We start from the raw sequence: 17,661 nt of genomic DNA on the forward strand, positions 1-17,661 counted from the left end.
TAGTTGTAGAAGATATGAAAACATACATATTTATACATAAATCAAGATAGATATGGCATCCATTGTACATTGATGATTAATTATTCGAGCATCAACCATCTAGATTCTAGCAATTACAAACATACATCAAATTTTTAAGCATACCATACAACATAAAGCATTTAGAAGATATAATCATAAAATAATCAAATAACTTATCTAGCAAGTGAGCAACTGTCAACATGAGTAATGTCCAAAATTCAAATAATAATGTTTACAAAATAGGCCACCTGGCCACAACCAAGTACACACTGAACTAGGAAGAGTAAGACAGAAAAGTTCAAATTCACAACAAGTCTAATTTATGACAAAAGTAGTAAATTGTGAATATATCTACTAATCTCTCCTCCTTCCACCACAAACACTACGTGAGAGTCCACGTAGTGGCAGTGAAGAAGATGATGGTTGTGGAAGTTGTGGAACTAATGAAGATGAAGCCCCTGTTGTTGGTGTTGAAGAATGGAACTTAGGAACAATGGAACCGAATGGGGTGGCATCTCAACTAGATCATCATCATCCTGGATAAGAGCATCTTCCAATTGCTCTAATCACAACACTCCATCGTCCAACTTGGCCTCCTTTGGATTTTTGTCCCAAAGCTTAAGGTCTTTATCATTCTTTGCATCCTCACAGTAATGGGACAACAATCACAAGGTGTAGAGAACATAAACCAAGCTCTCTGCGCGATCTAAATTTAACATGTTCCTTTTAACACTGCGGATGAAAGAATAAGAGCTCCAACACCCCTCTGCAAAAGAAGTGTTTACCACATGTGATAGCACCCGCAATGCCAAAGTTTGTAGAAGTGGAGTAGCAACTCCATGCATGTTCCACCACTCAAGAAAAGAGAAATTTTCTCAATCTTTAATTGCATGACTACTCCCAAATGGACTAGTGCCAAGTGTATAGTTGCTCAATTGCTTCCATCAAGGACTAATTTATCCAATGCTTTCATATAACCATATAGAACCTCTTGATTTAGGTGTGGTTTTCTCTTGCTCCCCCCTCTCTACCCACCCCCCATAGATGTTGGTGTTAAAAGCCATGATGGATGATAGTATTTAGGTGTCAAAACATATGCTAAGCATTTCCCATCGTTCTTCCACCTCTGCATGAATATAATTGTGCAAGGTGATATCTCTAGGCTCAACAATGTCTTTAATCTGCCCCAACATGCTATCCATTTGCTCATACACCTCCCCAATTATTTGCTCATGTAATAAACTGGTTTGGTGAACTGAAAAACATATTTAATCTGCGATCAAAAGTAATTGTCAAGAATAGTGACCTTGACTACATTAGCACCATCTCTATTAGTATTAAAGTCATCCCATGATTCACATATCACCATATTAGTTAAAGCTTGTCTCACCTTCACTAGCCACCTAAAGGTGAGGTAATAACTTGCAAATCTTGTTTTTGAACGTTTAAGCAACTACAACTTTGAGTAAGTGCCATAAAAGTAGTTTACCCTTATATGCCCTGTGACAAATTTAATGTTTTGCTTCCCTTTCTTGTAAAGTTCATTAATCCATACATGTTCTTTATGATTCACAATATCATGCATCAAAAAGTTCAATGTGTGCACCAAGCACCTGGACCAAAAGATGTGTCGACGAGTCCGCTCAATAATTTTTCTTGTTGCCTTACAATTTGTTGCATTATCAGTGATCACTTGAACCACATTATTAGGACCAACATCTTTGATTGATTTCAATAGGAGATCTGCAATATTTTGGGAAGTTGCATTAATGGAGGAGGAGAAATGACTTGTGAGAAACACAGCATCGCTAGCAGAAACACTAAGAACATTTATCAAATGTTGGTTTCTAACATTTGTCCAACCATCTGATATAATGGATACCCCACAATCCACCCACTAATTTGTAAAATGTGTCAAAGCTCTTTGAACCTTTGTTTTTTCTCTTTCTAATAACACAATTCTAGATTTCTCATAGTTGGGGCTCTTTTGTCCTTTTGGGGCTTCATTGTTGGCCTTAACCATATCATGCCAATAGGGAGAGCGAAGCATATTGAATGGTACATCACAAGCACAAAGAAACCGGACCACCTTTCCATCCACATCATCCCTCCCAGCAACATTCAAGAAATCCTCTATTGTTCTTCTATTTTCACAAGTTGCAGAAGTATCATGAGGAGATGAGCTACCAAATCTATAGGTTGCAGTTCCACTTGATTCAAAATGAGTTTTTTGTCTCTTTTTTTTGTGCAGCTTCCTCTGTTTGGATAAATTTTCTTCTTTGTTCCATTGAAACCTTGGGGTAAACTGCTATCCCTATGGGACCCTTTTTCTAATCACTATCCTACAGCCCACAAAGATGCCCCTCACACAAGTATAGGAACCACTATATGATTTTCCTCCATGACAACCATGAGGGCACACAAACTTGTAGCTTCCACCACCTTTCCACCCTCAAGTTTGGTCACATAATTCCACGAGGGTTTCAATCCAACTTTCCCCTTTTGCATTTCAATGTCCTCTTCAAACCCTTCCTCCTCATCATACATTGGGTCACTCATAAGGGGACCACTATCATCTTCTTCCTCTCCCCTTCTATTTCTACTCCCATCAACACCATGAATACCAAAAGTGGAATGATATGTATAAGCCAAAAGAACACCATTTTGGAATATCACTATAGATTGACAACCTGCAATGAAATGAGCAAGAAGAAAGAATGGGAAAGAGTAGGAGAGGGAGGAGAAAAAATACAAACAACAATGACAAAAAAAGTGGGAGTTTAGGGTTTGCATTTACCTCTTTAGCTCTTATATATGGAAGCCCTTCTTTACTCCTCCAAGCTCCTCCAAGCTACTCCTAGCTCCTCCTCCTCCACTCCAAGCTCTCCTAAAAGCTCTTTTCTCCAAGCTTTCGTCTCCTACTTCTCCAAGCTCTCCAAAGATGCAGGAAAGAAGAAATGAGAGGGAGAAATGTCTCTTAACCCCATCCTATCATTTCCCTAACTATAAACCCATTATAACCCCACCCCAACCCACCTTAAGTCAGAGAAAAAAATAAAAAAATAAAAATTAGAAATATGTCCCCGTGGAACTACCCGTCTCCCTTCATATCCACTCGTGATCCACGGATTCGCGGCGGATCTATTTTTGAATCCGCGGATCGAAAATCTGGAATCGCAAATCGGGTCGACGCGGTTTTGGATTTCCAGGAACTGCCTCAATGTTGAGAAATCAAGGGCAGCTAGATTAGGGTGATTTCTCTTTACTTTTATAACTGCTTGTGATGTTCTTTTAATTTAACTTGATCTATTTGTAATTAGCTTCTTCTTGACTTGATTATAGTGTTCTTATCATTAAACAGTTACCAAACTATGAAGATCAATAGAACAAGTGGACACAAGATATAGGTTGCTAACCATGGCGGAAACCTCTCCTAGAGAGGAAAACCATACGAATTCTTCTATTCTTATAGAATCTTCAAATGACGAATTCCAAGACCTTAGACCCAAAACCAAGACCCCTCAAAGACCAAGTCAACCTTCTTTACGGATGAGCTTCATTCCCACAAAGTCAACACTTAGTCAAACAGTTTCAATCTTCATATTTCGGCCTCTATTTCAGAATTTCAACTACTGCTTCAAGTCTACAACTTTTCAGCCTCCATTGCAGCAGTTGCAATTTTCGCACGTGAGGTGATAGAGGGGAAATTAGTACTTCTCTCTCCTTCACTTAGGATGCTTCTTCCTTCTTAGAAATTAAAGCTTCCAAAATTGATCTTCTTGGCACTAAACTTCGGCTCCTTCAGATGAATACAATTTTGTCCTTGTTGTAACAAATTTTGCCCTAATTTCTTCACACGCATGGAATAATGCTTCAAACTTCGATCTCTCTTCCTTTTGTTCTCTTCTTACTTGCTAACCCTTTAGGTCTCTTTCTTGTCCTTATGATTGAACTTCTTGGATCTCTTCTTCAAAAGAGGTTGATTGTACTTATATATACCCTTTTTGTGAGGCTTGAACAACCTAATGAAGTCAACTTCATCTTTGTAGGTCGACTTATCTTCTTGTAGGCCGACTTGGTCTTTGGAGGGAGGCTTTTGACACTTTTGACTTACAATAAATTCTTTTTACATGATATAAAATGCCAATAGGGTCCATGACGTATGACAATGACTCTTATGACTTCTAGACTCCATGACAAATCCTAGAAGCACACAATGGGTGCTTGACCTAAAACAAATTGAGCTTGAGCATGAAACCCATGCTATAAAAATAATAATAATTTTCATTTCTCATTACATCAAATACATAAAATCAATAGTACATAAGACATTATGAAGACTGAACCTAGTTACATATTTCAACGCTCAAAACAACAGAACCACGGATCCGCAGTTCCGCTAGAGGATCGATCGTGGATCGTTATGGGATGAGGTTTTGTCCTTAGATCCTTGGGGGGGATCAAGCAACATTGGTTGGAGGATTCATTCCATAGGAACTCGTCCTTGTAGGATTTTGGTTCCATTTCCTGTCTTGTTTTGGTTTTAGGGTTGTATCCTTGATGTTCCACCTAGTATTGAAACCTCGAGCATTGTGATACCAAATCTACGAATGGACATAATTCCCTATACTTGACTCTTGTGGAAAAGGGATCATCCTTATTCCAACAATTTACAATCAAACCTCTTTACAAAACTATTTCTCAAAATTTATTGTAATTATTTTCTTTGCTAGTCTGCAATATAGTTCTATTGCTAAGTTGCAGGAAACGTGGCCCTAGGGGTCGTTTCCCCAGGGGAAACGAAACGAAACGCGTTTCCCCGTACCGTACGGCCTGGAAACGCGTTTCCGACCGTACGGCCACGTTTCCCGAAACGGAAACGTGGCCGTACAGCCGGAAACGCGTTTCCAGGCCGTACGGTCCACATTTCCCCAAAAAAACAGTTGTTTTTTATTTATTTATTTTTTTATTTTTTTAAAAATTTTTTAGGGTTTCCAGGATGTTCTAGAAACCTATTCTAAAGTTATAAAAGAGCAGTTTGTCTCATTCTCTCATCACACTATTCAGCAAGTCGTTTCTCTTGGAGACTGGCAGTTGTTTCAGCTAGGGTGTTTTGAGCAGTGAGCAAAGTAGATTTCAGCAGCAGGAGAAAGAGATTTCAGCAGCAGGAGAGAGATTTCAGCAGCAAGAGAAAGAGATTTCAGCAGGAGATTTCAGTAGCAGCAGATTTGGCTCAGCTACAACCATATTTCTCTTCTCTTTTCTGGCATTTCGGGGTAGTCTCAGCCACAGATAATTAATTTGGGTAAGCCACATTCATTTTTTTAGTTTTTTCTTACTATTTCTTCAATTTTTCTAGGGTTTAGGCAGCCAAAAATATGAAAAACGTTTTTTATTGATAGATTTGTTTTTTAAATTTATTTTTGCAGCAGATTTGACTCAGCTACAGCCATATTTCTCCTCTTTTCTGGCATTTTAGGGTAGATTCAGCCACAGAAAATTAATTTGGGTAAGCCACATTCATTTCTTAGTTTTTTTCTTACTATTTCTTTAATTTTTCTAGGGTTTATACAGCGAAAAATATGAAAAACGTTTTTATTATTTACAGATTTGTTTTTTTAATTTATTTTTGCAGCAATGGCTTCCAGCCAAAGTGCAGCTGCAACTTCAAGCCCTAGGGCCAACCCAAGGGCTGAATATTATCCTCTTTGGAGGCATGTGACGAAGCTTCAAAGATGTGGAGGTGGTGGCTCATGGGAATGGCGATGCAATCTTTGCAATAATACGTACAAGGGCTCCTACCCAAGAGTGAAGGCGCATCTATTGCATGGAGGAGGACAGGGGATTTCAGGTTGCACAAAAACATCAGATCCGTTGGTAAGGAGGGCATATCAAAGAAAGCAAGATGAGGCGGATGGTACTAAGAGAGGGCATGATGACCTTACTCAAGCTCCATCTAACATTGAGCCAAGGATTGTAGCTGAAGCAAGAAAGAGGAGAGTTGGTCACACTCAAGAACATGAACAACCAGCACCCAAAAATACCGGAGGCCCAGGGGCATCCCATTCAGTTCAGGATAGCAGAATTGCTAGATTGGTGAATGTGCAAGCAAGAGAAGAAGCTGATTCCAGAGTGGCTAGGTGCATTTATGCATGTGGTATCCCATTCAATGTTGTTCGCTCTCCTTACTGGCAAGATATGATAAGGGCAGTTAACAAAGCTCCTCAAGGGTACAAGGGGCCCAACTATGAGAAAGTCAGAACCCAGCTTCTCAAAAATGAGAAGGAACTTGTGGAGGACATTTTAGCTCCAATTCGTTCTTCCTGGAGTAGCTTTGGGGTTACCATAGTCTCAGATGGTTGGACAGATATGAGGCGCAGACCATTGATAAATATCATTGCCACTTCCCCCAAAGGAGCAATGTTTATCAAGGCAGAAGACTGCTCAGGAGAGGTGAAAGATGCACAGTTCATTGCTGATGTTATTATAAAAGCTATTGAACAAATAGGGCCTAACAGGGTGGTGCAAGTTATCACGGATAATGCACCAGTTTGCAAAGCTGCAGGTTTAATTATTGAGGGGAGGTATGACCACATCTTTTGGACACCATGCATTGTCCATAATCTGAATCTGATCTTAGAGGAGATCGACAACAAAGTTTCCTGGATAAAGGAAGTCACAGGGGAAGCAAGGGAGATTATCAAATTCATCACCAACCACCACCAGTCTCAGGCCATATTTCGAGAGTACTCCAAATTGGAGTTGTTAAAAGTTGTTGAGACAAGATATGCCTCAAACTTCGTGATGTTGCGCCGCCTTGTTGAGGTTAAGCAAGCATTAGTTTCTATGGTGGTGAGTCAACTTTGGATTGAGTGGAGACAAGCAGATTCAGAGCGGGGATCTATGGTGCGTAGATTGTGCCTTGATGAGGATTGGTGGAGCAAGGTAGATTTCTTGCTAAAGTTCACAACCCCTGCATTTGAGCTTCTCCGGAGTGCTGACACTGACCAACCTTTCTTGGGAGAGGTATATGATGGCATGGATTCCATAGTTGAGAAAACTATGGAAATCATTTCGCAGGAGTCTCCACAACTTTTGTTTGTTGATGATCATTTTGCTAGTTTGATCAAGAAAATCATTGTTGACAGGTGGAACAATTTCAATACACCATTGCACACTTTAGCACATGCTTTGAACCCTAAATTTTATGATGAGGAGCTTATTGCTAAAAGCAATGGGAAGAGGAAGGCACCCCATAAGGATAGAGAGGTGGCTACTGGGGTGAAAAAAGCACTTATGAGAATGTTTCCTTCTCATCTACATAGGGAGGTAAAGGAGGAATTTGCCAGTTTTGCTGCAGGAATAGATGATTACGCAGATATATCAGCTAGAAGGAATAGATGATTATGCAGATATATCAGCTTTGGAGGAGAGAAGCACCATGAATCCAGTTAGGTGGTGGATTTGTCATGGAGCAAATGGTGTACATTTGCAAAGCCTTGCCATTCGTATTCTTTCACAAGTGGCAAGCTCTTCATCAGCAGAAAGGAATTGGAGCACTTATGGTTTTATTCATTCTGTGAAGCGCAATAGGTTGGGCTCACAGAAAGCAGAGGATCTTGTTTATGTGCACTCCAACCTTCGCCTTGCATCTCGTAGGGGTCCAGAATACAACAGTGGTCCTTCTAAAGAATGGGATGTGGATGCAGAAAATCCTGATTTGGATCTCTCTCTTGCTGCCCTGAATATTGAGGACGATTCTGGAAGTGGAATTGGTGCATCATCTTCTTCAGCACCACCATCCACTGTTGAGCATTCTGCTGCTTCTATTTTTGATGAGGATTGTTATGATGAGGATTAGTCTTTTGTGACTTGTCTCTATAGTTCTTGCAGCCTTATAGTCTTTATTGTACTTGCAACCTCATATACTAATATAAATAAAGGCTGATTTTGGATTTTCCAGTTCCTATATTTTTATTTTCATTATGTGATTATTCATGACTCATGAGTAAATGTGATGTAAATTTAATCTTAATGTTTAAATGTAATAAATTATAATCATATAATGTAAATGTATCATTAATGCTTTATGATTGCACATATATATATTAATAATATTTAAATATTTTTAATATATATATATATATATATTCGCGTTTCCTCGTTTCCAAAATTTGGGGAGGTCGCGTTTCGTATCGCTTCCCGTTTCGGAAACTCGTTTCCGTTTCCCCGTTTCGTGCAACTTAGTTCTATTGTTACATCTCTTATCAAATCAAATTTTGTTATTAAATTAACTCCTACCTCTTCCATATACTTTTACTTAGGCATTGATCTACTTGTGGTTGAGTGTGTGTTTGTAGGGATATTTCCCTTGGTGTTTTGTAGGAGTTAGCTTGAATTAAGAGAAATATGTTGAGGTGACAATGGGTGTGTTCCTAATAGTACTCATTGTTTAGCAAGCTTAGTTTAAACCTTGTAAATCGTACTAGTTTGAGCAATAATAGGGCTAATCCAAGAAGTTGATTCCAACTCCACATTTAGAAGTTAGTATTGGCTTCAACTGGGACATTGTTTCACTACAATACACTAAGAATCCAAAATTCCGGTCTTCAAATTGCACCCTGCTACTAATACAAAACCTGGACTAAAAACTAAATCTTAACTTTTATATTTGACTTTTGAAACTTCCAAAATCAAACCCTAATTTCATTTTTACATAGCAACACAAAGAATTCAAAAAGAATACACACACACACACACACACGTTTTCCCAAAGGGCTTGTATCCAATGGTGAAGAGCAAGGAGATTTTCACCATTAGGTAAGGTTCAATTCCCCTTAAGGATTTTCTCAGAGCCACCAATTCACCTTAAGGTATTTGTTGAATGTATAGTTGCACTCACGGGGATTATATTGAATGATCTTGTAATCTACGCACATATAAGTAGGGATGAAAACCCAAACCCATGTTTCTCCTTTAAAAAAGAACCTCAAGGGATCACTCAATCAGTCAAAGTTTGGACCATCCACCAAAGACATGTTGCCAAGGGGGCCATCACGAGTTCCAATCAAGACAACAAACACTTGCAGCCAGCCGTTCACACTATATTGTATCCCTATTCCAAGAAAGAGGAGGGAATCCACAGTTTTCCTTTGAATAAAACACACACGCACGTTCATTTGTATCCCCATACCCCCTTGCATGACAAACCCATGTTCCCATGTTAAGGGACTTAAAAAGATATTAGTGATTTAGTCAAGGTTACATTAGATGGTTAGTTGTAGGCTAAGTTACCTAGCATTGAGATAGAAGGATACGGGAATGCAAGTGCCCAACAAGGGAGGTGTAGAACCCCTAAATTAGGAAACATTAAAAAGAAACATGTCCTTGAAGTTTTTGACACTTAAGTGTCCAATTGTTCAACACGCAAGGGGGTACAGTATTCAATATCCTAGGTTGTAGGTCAGGTTACATTACCATTGGGATAGAAGGATACGCGAACGCAAGTGCCCAACAAGGGAGGTGTAGAGCCCCTAAATTAGGAAACATGAACAAGAAACATGTCCTTGAAGTTTCTGACACTTAAGTGTCCAACTGTTCAACACGCAAGGGGGTAGAGTATTCAATATGCTAGGTTGTAGGTCAGGTTACATTTAGTGTCTTAACAATAACTTAGTTTTTTCTCAGAAACATGTCCTAGAAGTGTCTGACACTTAAACAAGTGTCCAACTGTTCAACGCGCAAGGGGGGAGAGCATTCAATATCCTAGGTTGTAGGTTAGATTAAATTTAGTGTCTTAACAATAACTTAGTTTTTTTCTCATTTGTTTTTAGAAAAAAAGTGCTTTTTAAAGGTGATAAATTTAGGTTGCCCTGGTATCTCCTAAACATCTCAAGAAACAGTAGGTGCAGGGATGAACCACTAGTTACCTTGGGTGAGCACCCTGATTACCCTAGGTGCTCTACAAGAAAATGGAGACATTTAACCTCCTACCCAATCCACAAGAAAGGGGAAAACATAAGGAGCCTATCTCCGATGCAAGACAACATTTTAAAGAATAGTTCTAGGAAAATTGAATAGAAGCTTTAACTTAAAAGCACTAAAAATTATAATAAGCACAAATATCAAAGTCTGCTAGTACAAAGAAAATAATGCATTATAAAAGCTTCAAACATTCTAATATCCCATGAAGATAATTGGTTTTCCTTGCTAGTGCCAATGTTTTTACTTTGAAAAGAAGATGAGCATTGACTTTCAAGAAAAAGATAACAATAACCCAAAAATATGAGGTAAAATATCCACTCATGCAGAATTAAATTACATAATTACATAGCAATAATTTCATTATTTGTTGTTATAACTCAATCTGGTCACTAGCAATTTCTATATTTAATGAACCATTACTCCTGAGATCTATGTACACATGTGAAGACTTAAGCATGTATAGAATCTGACCTTTTCCTTGAGTCTCTCTAACTGCTTTTTGTGCTTACGAGACTCAGATAGATGTTTCGTTTTTTGGCCCGGAAATTCATTGTCATCTTCCTCCTGTTCTGCAGTCAAAACAATTGTATGAGTGAACAACATCCCCGAGGATTGTTTCTCCAAACATCATAAGCAAAGTACTGGATTGAAAATATCTATGAAATCCACCATGACAATAAAAAAATCCTCACACCTTTGGAATCATCCTCATCAAGTCCATCTGGCGTGATATCTATGTAGTCCTTACCATCCTGTACAAAGAAACCTAAAGGCCGTCAATGAATATAACCATACTAGTCCACATAATATAAGCAGCCAACAGTTCTTTGCTGAGATATGAAAAACTGCCAACCTTAGAGTGCACCTCATCGTTATGAGAAATGACACCTTCGACTAAATTTCCCTCATCTTCAGTGCTTATATTATCCATAAAGTTCCCCTCCATTAGTTCATCCACTTTCATTTTTCTCAACTTCCTGTCTCCGAAGTCAAAAGGCATAGAAAGAAGTAAATGTCGTGTTTAAAGAAACACAAATCGTGTTGCTTCAATGTAGAGTTTACCACCTAGTACCTACAACTTTATGTCACTACAATTCTTATCAATACAAAGCATGCCAGATTATAGAAGAAAAATACAGCTGCTTCCAAATCAATTACCCAGTATTGTAGCTTATAATGTCAAACATCTCAGTTTTAAAACACTGCCCCAGCTAAATTGATTATTGATTGCACTTGGTTCCAACACCAATGTCTTCAACATGTGAAGGAAAAATGTAAAAATCTCAAGCTGGATAATATAGATGAATTCTGGCAAGTGTCAGAAATCAAGGACTTGGACGCATATTAATGGTCCGAAAAAGGAAAACAAAGTTTGTGATAGGTATATCGTGGCTCTATCATCAGATTTGCTCCAATACAACTTGTTATCTTGACACAATCAATGTTGGTACCAGATCACTAAAATGAAGTTTCAGAAAACAGGGATGACTCAATATGAGTTTTTTCAAAAAGAAGTGCTTATCAAATGATGCACAACATTTTCCCCCACTATAAATATGTTTTACTTGTAGAATTTTAGGTGGCTACTAACTGTTAATAACTATGTAGCAGCCTTCTCAGCTTGTCAGTGACATTAGAATGCATGGACATGCCAGGAGCTCCAAAGGAGACCAAGCCTTTTATATGTTAATTGTGAAATAAATTTCAGAAGACATAAACTTGTCCTCCCATTACTGGCAATGTAAATTATTCAGATACTGGTAACTAATGGAAATAATCGTATTTCTGATTTACATACCTAAGAGATCAAAATCAGATAATGTGAAGAGGAAGGACAACCCAATATGTTTGGCACTAGCATAGACCGAATTAAAGGTTTAGTGATAAACTTACGAATGAGATGATGAACCCTAGTTAAGAAAGAAACTTGAAATGATAAGATTGATGTTTTTTATTGTCTCAAGGTCAATGCATTGTATCAAAAAACAAAAAAACAAAAAAGGTCATCAAATTTATTCTAATCACAAAGTTCAACCAACCACCTAATAATCAAAGGCAGAAGACTAAGCAATATGAGGGTTGACATATTACAGAATAACATACCAATAATCCAAATGAAAATATAGACTAATCCATGAGCAATTGTTGTCATGTGTTACTTATTTCAACGTATAAATAATATTTTCAAAAAGCAATCCAATAAAGGGTTTAGCTTCTTTTATAAGGGCGACTTTCTCCAGTAAAGAAATCTCTCCTCCAAAGTGAAAGGCTCCTTTGTGCATGTACAAAGACTGCAGATAATGCTCCTTCGTAGGACCCTAAATTGTATATTAGCAGCTGTGAGACTTGTGTGTACAATTTCCTAGACTAGATGGAAATCTAACTAATAACTGAATTTGTTAAGAATATTATTCCATCCAACAGTCGACGCACAATGCCAAAAACATGAATGCCAAAAGCAAGTCCTCTATTGATTTTATCATGCAAGTCATCCTCCTTATGCAGTAGACCCTCCCCAGAGGCCACACTTCTCAAGTAAGTTGTCCTTCCTCAAAGTGATTATCCCTAATCAATAAGATGAATTCCCTGTTATTGCATGTCATCTCAAGATCAGCTTTGAAGGTTTCAAATTAAAAGTGTGTACTTATTATAGCAGGACAATACTTCAGAAAGACGACGATGACAAATGGGACCCATCTGGTGGAACTGTATTGGATCAGTCATTGCAGTCAATCTACTCCTTGATATCATAGTGAAAAACACTTGGCATTGACCATGCATGAGTTAATAACATTATCTACATCTTATATAGCCGTCCTTCCATAGGATCAGGTTATAACTTATAATCATTAAGAAGGGTGATAGCAAAAAAGCGTTTAGAGCCTAAACTATTTATTAAGATTAACTCTTTGTTGTAAAGTATAAATAGACAAAAAAAATCAATAAAGTGATATTTGTAGCATATTGTATATAGTTAGAAGACCTTGTAGCCCAAAGGAGTTGGATACAATCGTGGAAAGCGAGGAGTTTCACCATTAAGCAAGGTTCAATTCCCATGAAAGCCTAACCTGAAGCCATGGGGGCACCATGAGGTAATGGTCCAACATGCAGTTGCACCCAAAGAGATTATATTAAATGATTTTGTGGCATGTGCACACACAGGTGGATCAATGTCCACTCCCCATGTCCTTCAATTTCATTTTTTCAATTGAGTTTAGCCTAGGTGGTTGGGTAGAATCATTGTAATCCTCCCCACCCAGGTTCAAGTCTCGTAAGTTGACATGTTTAAGCTCTGGAATAGTGTAATAACACACCTACAATTACAAACAGAATGCGAATATTAGCATACATACGGGGCATCCATATTGTAGCTACATATGCATGAACCGCATGTATTGCACTAGTATACATACTGGCTAATACTGGAAAATGTCTAAGTTAGGGTAATGAATTGATTATCGAAATAAATTCCTATCTCACCAGAATATAATGAATATATCAAGTTAGGTACTTGATATGTATACCACCCTTATATACATATATATGTATGATAATCCTTAATCAAAAGAAAATATAAAATATAGTGAATTATGAAGTAAATTTATTTAATTTACAAATTTAATTTGATTAAAATAAATAAAATAATTTAATTCTAAATAAGATAATTTAATTAAAATTATAAATAAAGTAAATTAATTTAATGAAAAAATTAATTAATAAAATAGTGTTAACCCTAACTAAACTAATAAATCAAATTAATCCTACGCAACATATCTTTTAAAGATGAGCCTACTCAATCAAATCTTACAAAATCAAATAAGGTTCAAGTCGATAGAAGGGCATGTTGAGTTGCACGTAACGGGGACAGAGACACTGAAACAGGAAAGGAAAGAAAGGCGATGGTTCTGAGAAATATAAGGAGAAGGGGGTGCGATTTAGAAGGGAATCTTTTGGGCCTTTCTGGTGGAGTGCAGGGAGGAGAAATTGACAATAGACGGCCACAGATTGAGAGAAGCCTTGATTGTTCTTGAAGCTTTTGGGCACGGGGGCCAAATTACTTCAAATTTTGAAGTACTTTGGAGCTGGGTACCGAGATTGTGCCCAGTTTGGCAGGGAGGTTTTGGTCTTTTGGTAACGTGAGCAAATTGGGTGTTACAACAACGCGGGATCGACTTCAAACTCTAAAGCCAGGTAGGTATCTATAAATTAAAGCAGTGTTCCACGGGGTCTCGTCCCCCCACCTGGGGGTCAAGTTTCCTAGCTCCCTCGTGCTCCGGGGACTTGGGGATGAGAGGGGAACGTTTCCCCACGCTCCCAAAAAACAGGGTACGCAAGGAAACTTGAAAGGGGTCATTTCCTCCAATTGGGGTCGTTTCCTAGGTGAAAAGGGTCTTAAGGGGTCTTGAGGGGTCGTTTCCCTATAAAAGATTTGCAAATTTTTTTATGAAACAAAAAAATCGTAATTTTTAATATTTGTTGACCGACCGTGAAGGGTTTACATTATGTTCATTTCACATTTCATTTTCTGTTTTCTCTTTCGTTGAACTGAACACTGTCGCCATCACCAAGCAACCTTCTGTCTGCTCCTTCGTTGAATGGAACGTTGCCGCTCATGTATCAGACTTGACTTTTATATTATTCAATATTCATAGTTGGAAGTGGAACATCAATATGGTTTAAATTTTAAAGTTTAAAACTTTAAACATTTATAATTTTATAATTTATTTTCATTGTGCATTGTTAGTAAGTTAGTAGACTGGTAGTTACACTATACAGTTACAAAATTACATGTATGATGTACGATTATAATTTATATGATAATGATATCAATGATCATGCTTTTCGTTTTAAATTTGTTTCAGTTATATGATTCACTGATTTATATTTTATATTTATAAGTTTTTAAGACCTCGACGTCCCCCCACGTTTCCTAAAACTTGGTGGGGAGCTTTTGCATAGGCTGCTCCTGCATATCCCCACTCCTTCGCCTCCTCGTCCCCGAAACTTGGTGGAACATTGAATTAAAGTGATAAATTAGTTTTAAAAATTGTAGTTGTTAGAATCTGGGAATTTTATTTGGTAAGGTTATTACAAATAGAGTAACCATGTGGTGTTCTTAAGTGGGCTGGACAGGTACCAGCAAAATATCTTTTGCTTTTGTGCTCAAAGGGAGGCCAATTTCTTTCAGTGGGTGGTCCTCAATGCCCAAAATTTTTCTTTGGAAAAAAAGTTACAAGACCTTGTGCAAAGTGGCCATCCATATTGTTATTATACAGTTGAATGTAGTGTAAATAATCCATTTTGCATTTTTTTTGTGAACTTAGAACAGGGCTTTGCACTTCTTTCTTAGAGTTGAGCTCATAATTGCATGAAAGTTTGTTAAACATATCTTTGCCATTAAATATGAGGAGAATTATTGTGTCCAGTGATGCAAACATGGCGATTAAATCGCGATTTTTTCGCAAAAACGATTTAATCATTGATTTTTTAGCGATTTTTTTATTTTCAAAAAAACGTGATTTTTTGGAAAAAACAAAAAATCGTGATCCGATCCCAAAAACTTGTGGGGCCACGGAGCAATGAGTTCTAAAAGTGATTTTTGGTTTTTTCTTTTTGCTCATTTTTTCAGACAGAGGACGAGAGTGAGAGCTAAGGAGGAGAAGAACACAGCTACAAGGGGAAAAAATTGAAAAGTGAAGGAATTTAGCATCCCAAGCAAAAAAAATCAAGTTTGGACCAAGTTTCTTCAAGCGTGGTTTTCAGGTATTGGCATCAAATTTGGCTATTTTTTTTTCTTGTTTTTCCTTGGGTTTCTATCACCAATTTATTTTCCATGATTTTTGTTTGGATTTGATTGTGTTTTTTTTCATTTTTGTTGCATTTAGTGGAGAGGGTTTATTTTGGTCAAAAATGCAAAAACTTGATTGTTAGATTTATTCGTTTAATTTCTTCTTGTGCCCTAGTTTTTTTCCATCATTTTTGCTTGGGTTGAATTCGTATTTTTTGCCATTATTGTAGCATTGAGTTGAGGGTTTTTTTGTCAAAAATTCAAAATGTTGTATGTAAATTTTAATTTTAATTTTTTAATTTGCAATTCTTCGTGTGCCCTAGGTTCAAACTTCAAACTTCATCTTACATTAAAACTCAAGAGTTCAACAAAGTTACAAACATGCCAAGGAAATTGGACCCTCTGTGGGAATTTGGTGAACCTGATGGAGGGTTTGACAGATCAAATTTGACTTGCAAGTTATGTGGGCATCATATGACAGGGGGGGTATACAGATTGAAGTATCACCTTGCACAAGTTCCTGGACATGAGGTAGGGCCTTGCACAAATACAAATCCAAAAATCATTCGAAGAGCCCTCAGATCATTGGAAGAAATAGAGCAAACCAAATTGTCCAAGTCAGCTCTGAAGAGTCAACTAGCAAGGAGTAGAGTGTCAGGATTGGGAGGTGAACATGAGAGTGGTACTGGTTCTACTTCACCATCAACATCTACAACCAACCCTGTAGCTACCTCATCATTTTTTGTTCCTAGAACCACACCTGGTTCACAACCATCTATCTCTTCAATTATTGAAAAAAGGGAGAAAGAAGAAGCTGACAAGTTGTTGGGCAAGTTTCTTCTTTGGAGTGATATTCCTTTCAACATTGCAAGGAACAATCCATTTTTCCAACCCACAGTTCATGTGATTGCTATTGTTAGCCCAGGGTACAAAGTCCCTTCTTATGATGACTTTAGAGGGCGCATTCTTCAAAATGAAAAGGTTGACTGCACTAAGAGATTGGAGGAGTTTAGGGCATCATGGGCACACACAGGATGCACTGTGATGTCAAATGGTTGGACCGATCAAAAGGGTAGAAGCCTTATTAACTTCTTGGTTAATTGTCCCAAGGGGACAATGTTTATGAAATCTGTTGATGCATCTGCACATATCAAAGATGCACAGTTATTATGTGATTTGTTGGATGTGTTCATTCAGGAGGTGGGTCCACAACATGTTGTCCAAGTCATAACGGACAATGCTACAAATTATGTTGTTGTTGGAAAGATGCTTATGGAGAGGCATCCTAGCTTATTTTGGACACTTTGTGCTGCACACTGCATTGATTTGATGTTGGAGAACATAGGAAAAATTCACTTTTTCAAGGATATTGGTGAGTCATCAAAAAGCATTACAAAATTTATATATAATCATGCATCTATGCTTCATTTGATGACAACATTCACCAACAACAAGGAGTTGGTGCCTACCATTACACTGTTTGCCACCAGTTTCACATCTGTTCAATCCCTCTTGAATTCTATGTGGGACGTGAAGAGAATGTTTCTTTCAAAGGAGTGGTGTGCTTTGGCATTTAGCCGCAAACAAAAGGGAGAGGCCATATGCAAGTTAGTTTCATACCAAGAAAGCTTATGGGCAAGAGTGCAGGAGGTGTGTAGCATTATTGAACCTTTGGTTAAGGTTCTTCGATTAGTTGATGGAGACAAGTCCGCAATGGGCTACTTATATGAGGCCATGGATAGGGGCAAAGAATCCATTCGGACCTACTATGATGATAAGGGAGATGAGAGGTTTGAGAAACAACTCCTCCTATGGGAAGTGATTGATGAGCGATTAAACAATACACTCCATTGTCTCATTCATGTTAC

General features: G+C 37.8%; 1 protein-coding gene across 1 annotated transcript in view; it reads right to left on the reverse strand.

Moving 5' to 3' along the window:
• The window catches only part of LOC149228226 (Noc2p family), a 144,268-nt gene that overhangs the window by 53,744 nt on the left and 72,863 nt on the right, over positions 1 to 17,661 (reverse strand). Inside the window, exons 5-7 of the mRNA XM_089378106.1 lie at positions 10,859 to 10,982; positions 10,700 to 10,757; positions 10,477 to 10,574 (exon numbers count right to left, since the gene is read on the reverse strand). Coding sequence (XP_089234232.1) covers positions 10,477 to 10,574; positions 10,700 to 10,757; positions 10,859 to 10,982 — 280 coding nt within the window. The remainder of the gene's footprint in view (positions 1 to 10,476; positions 10,575 to 10,699; positions 10,758 to 10,858; positions 10,983 to 17,661) is intronic.

This window comes from Pinus tabuliformis, chromosome J (assembly GCF_031772625.1).
Source record: "Pinus tabuliformis cultivar Carrire ecotype Pingquan chromosome J, CPIR1, whole genome shotgun sequence".
NCBI classification, from domain to species: Eukaryota; Viridiplantae; Streptophyta; class Pinopsida; order Pinales; family Pinaceae; genus Pinus; species Pinus tabuliformis.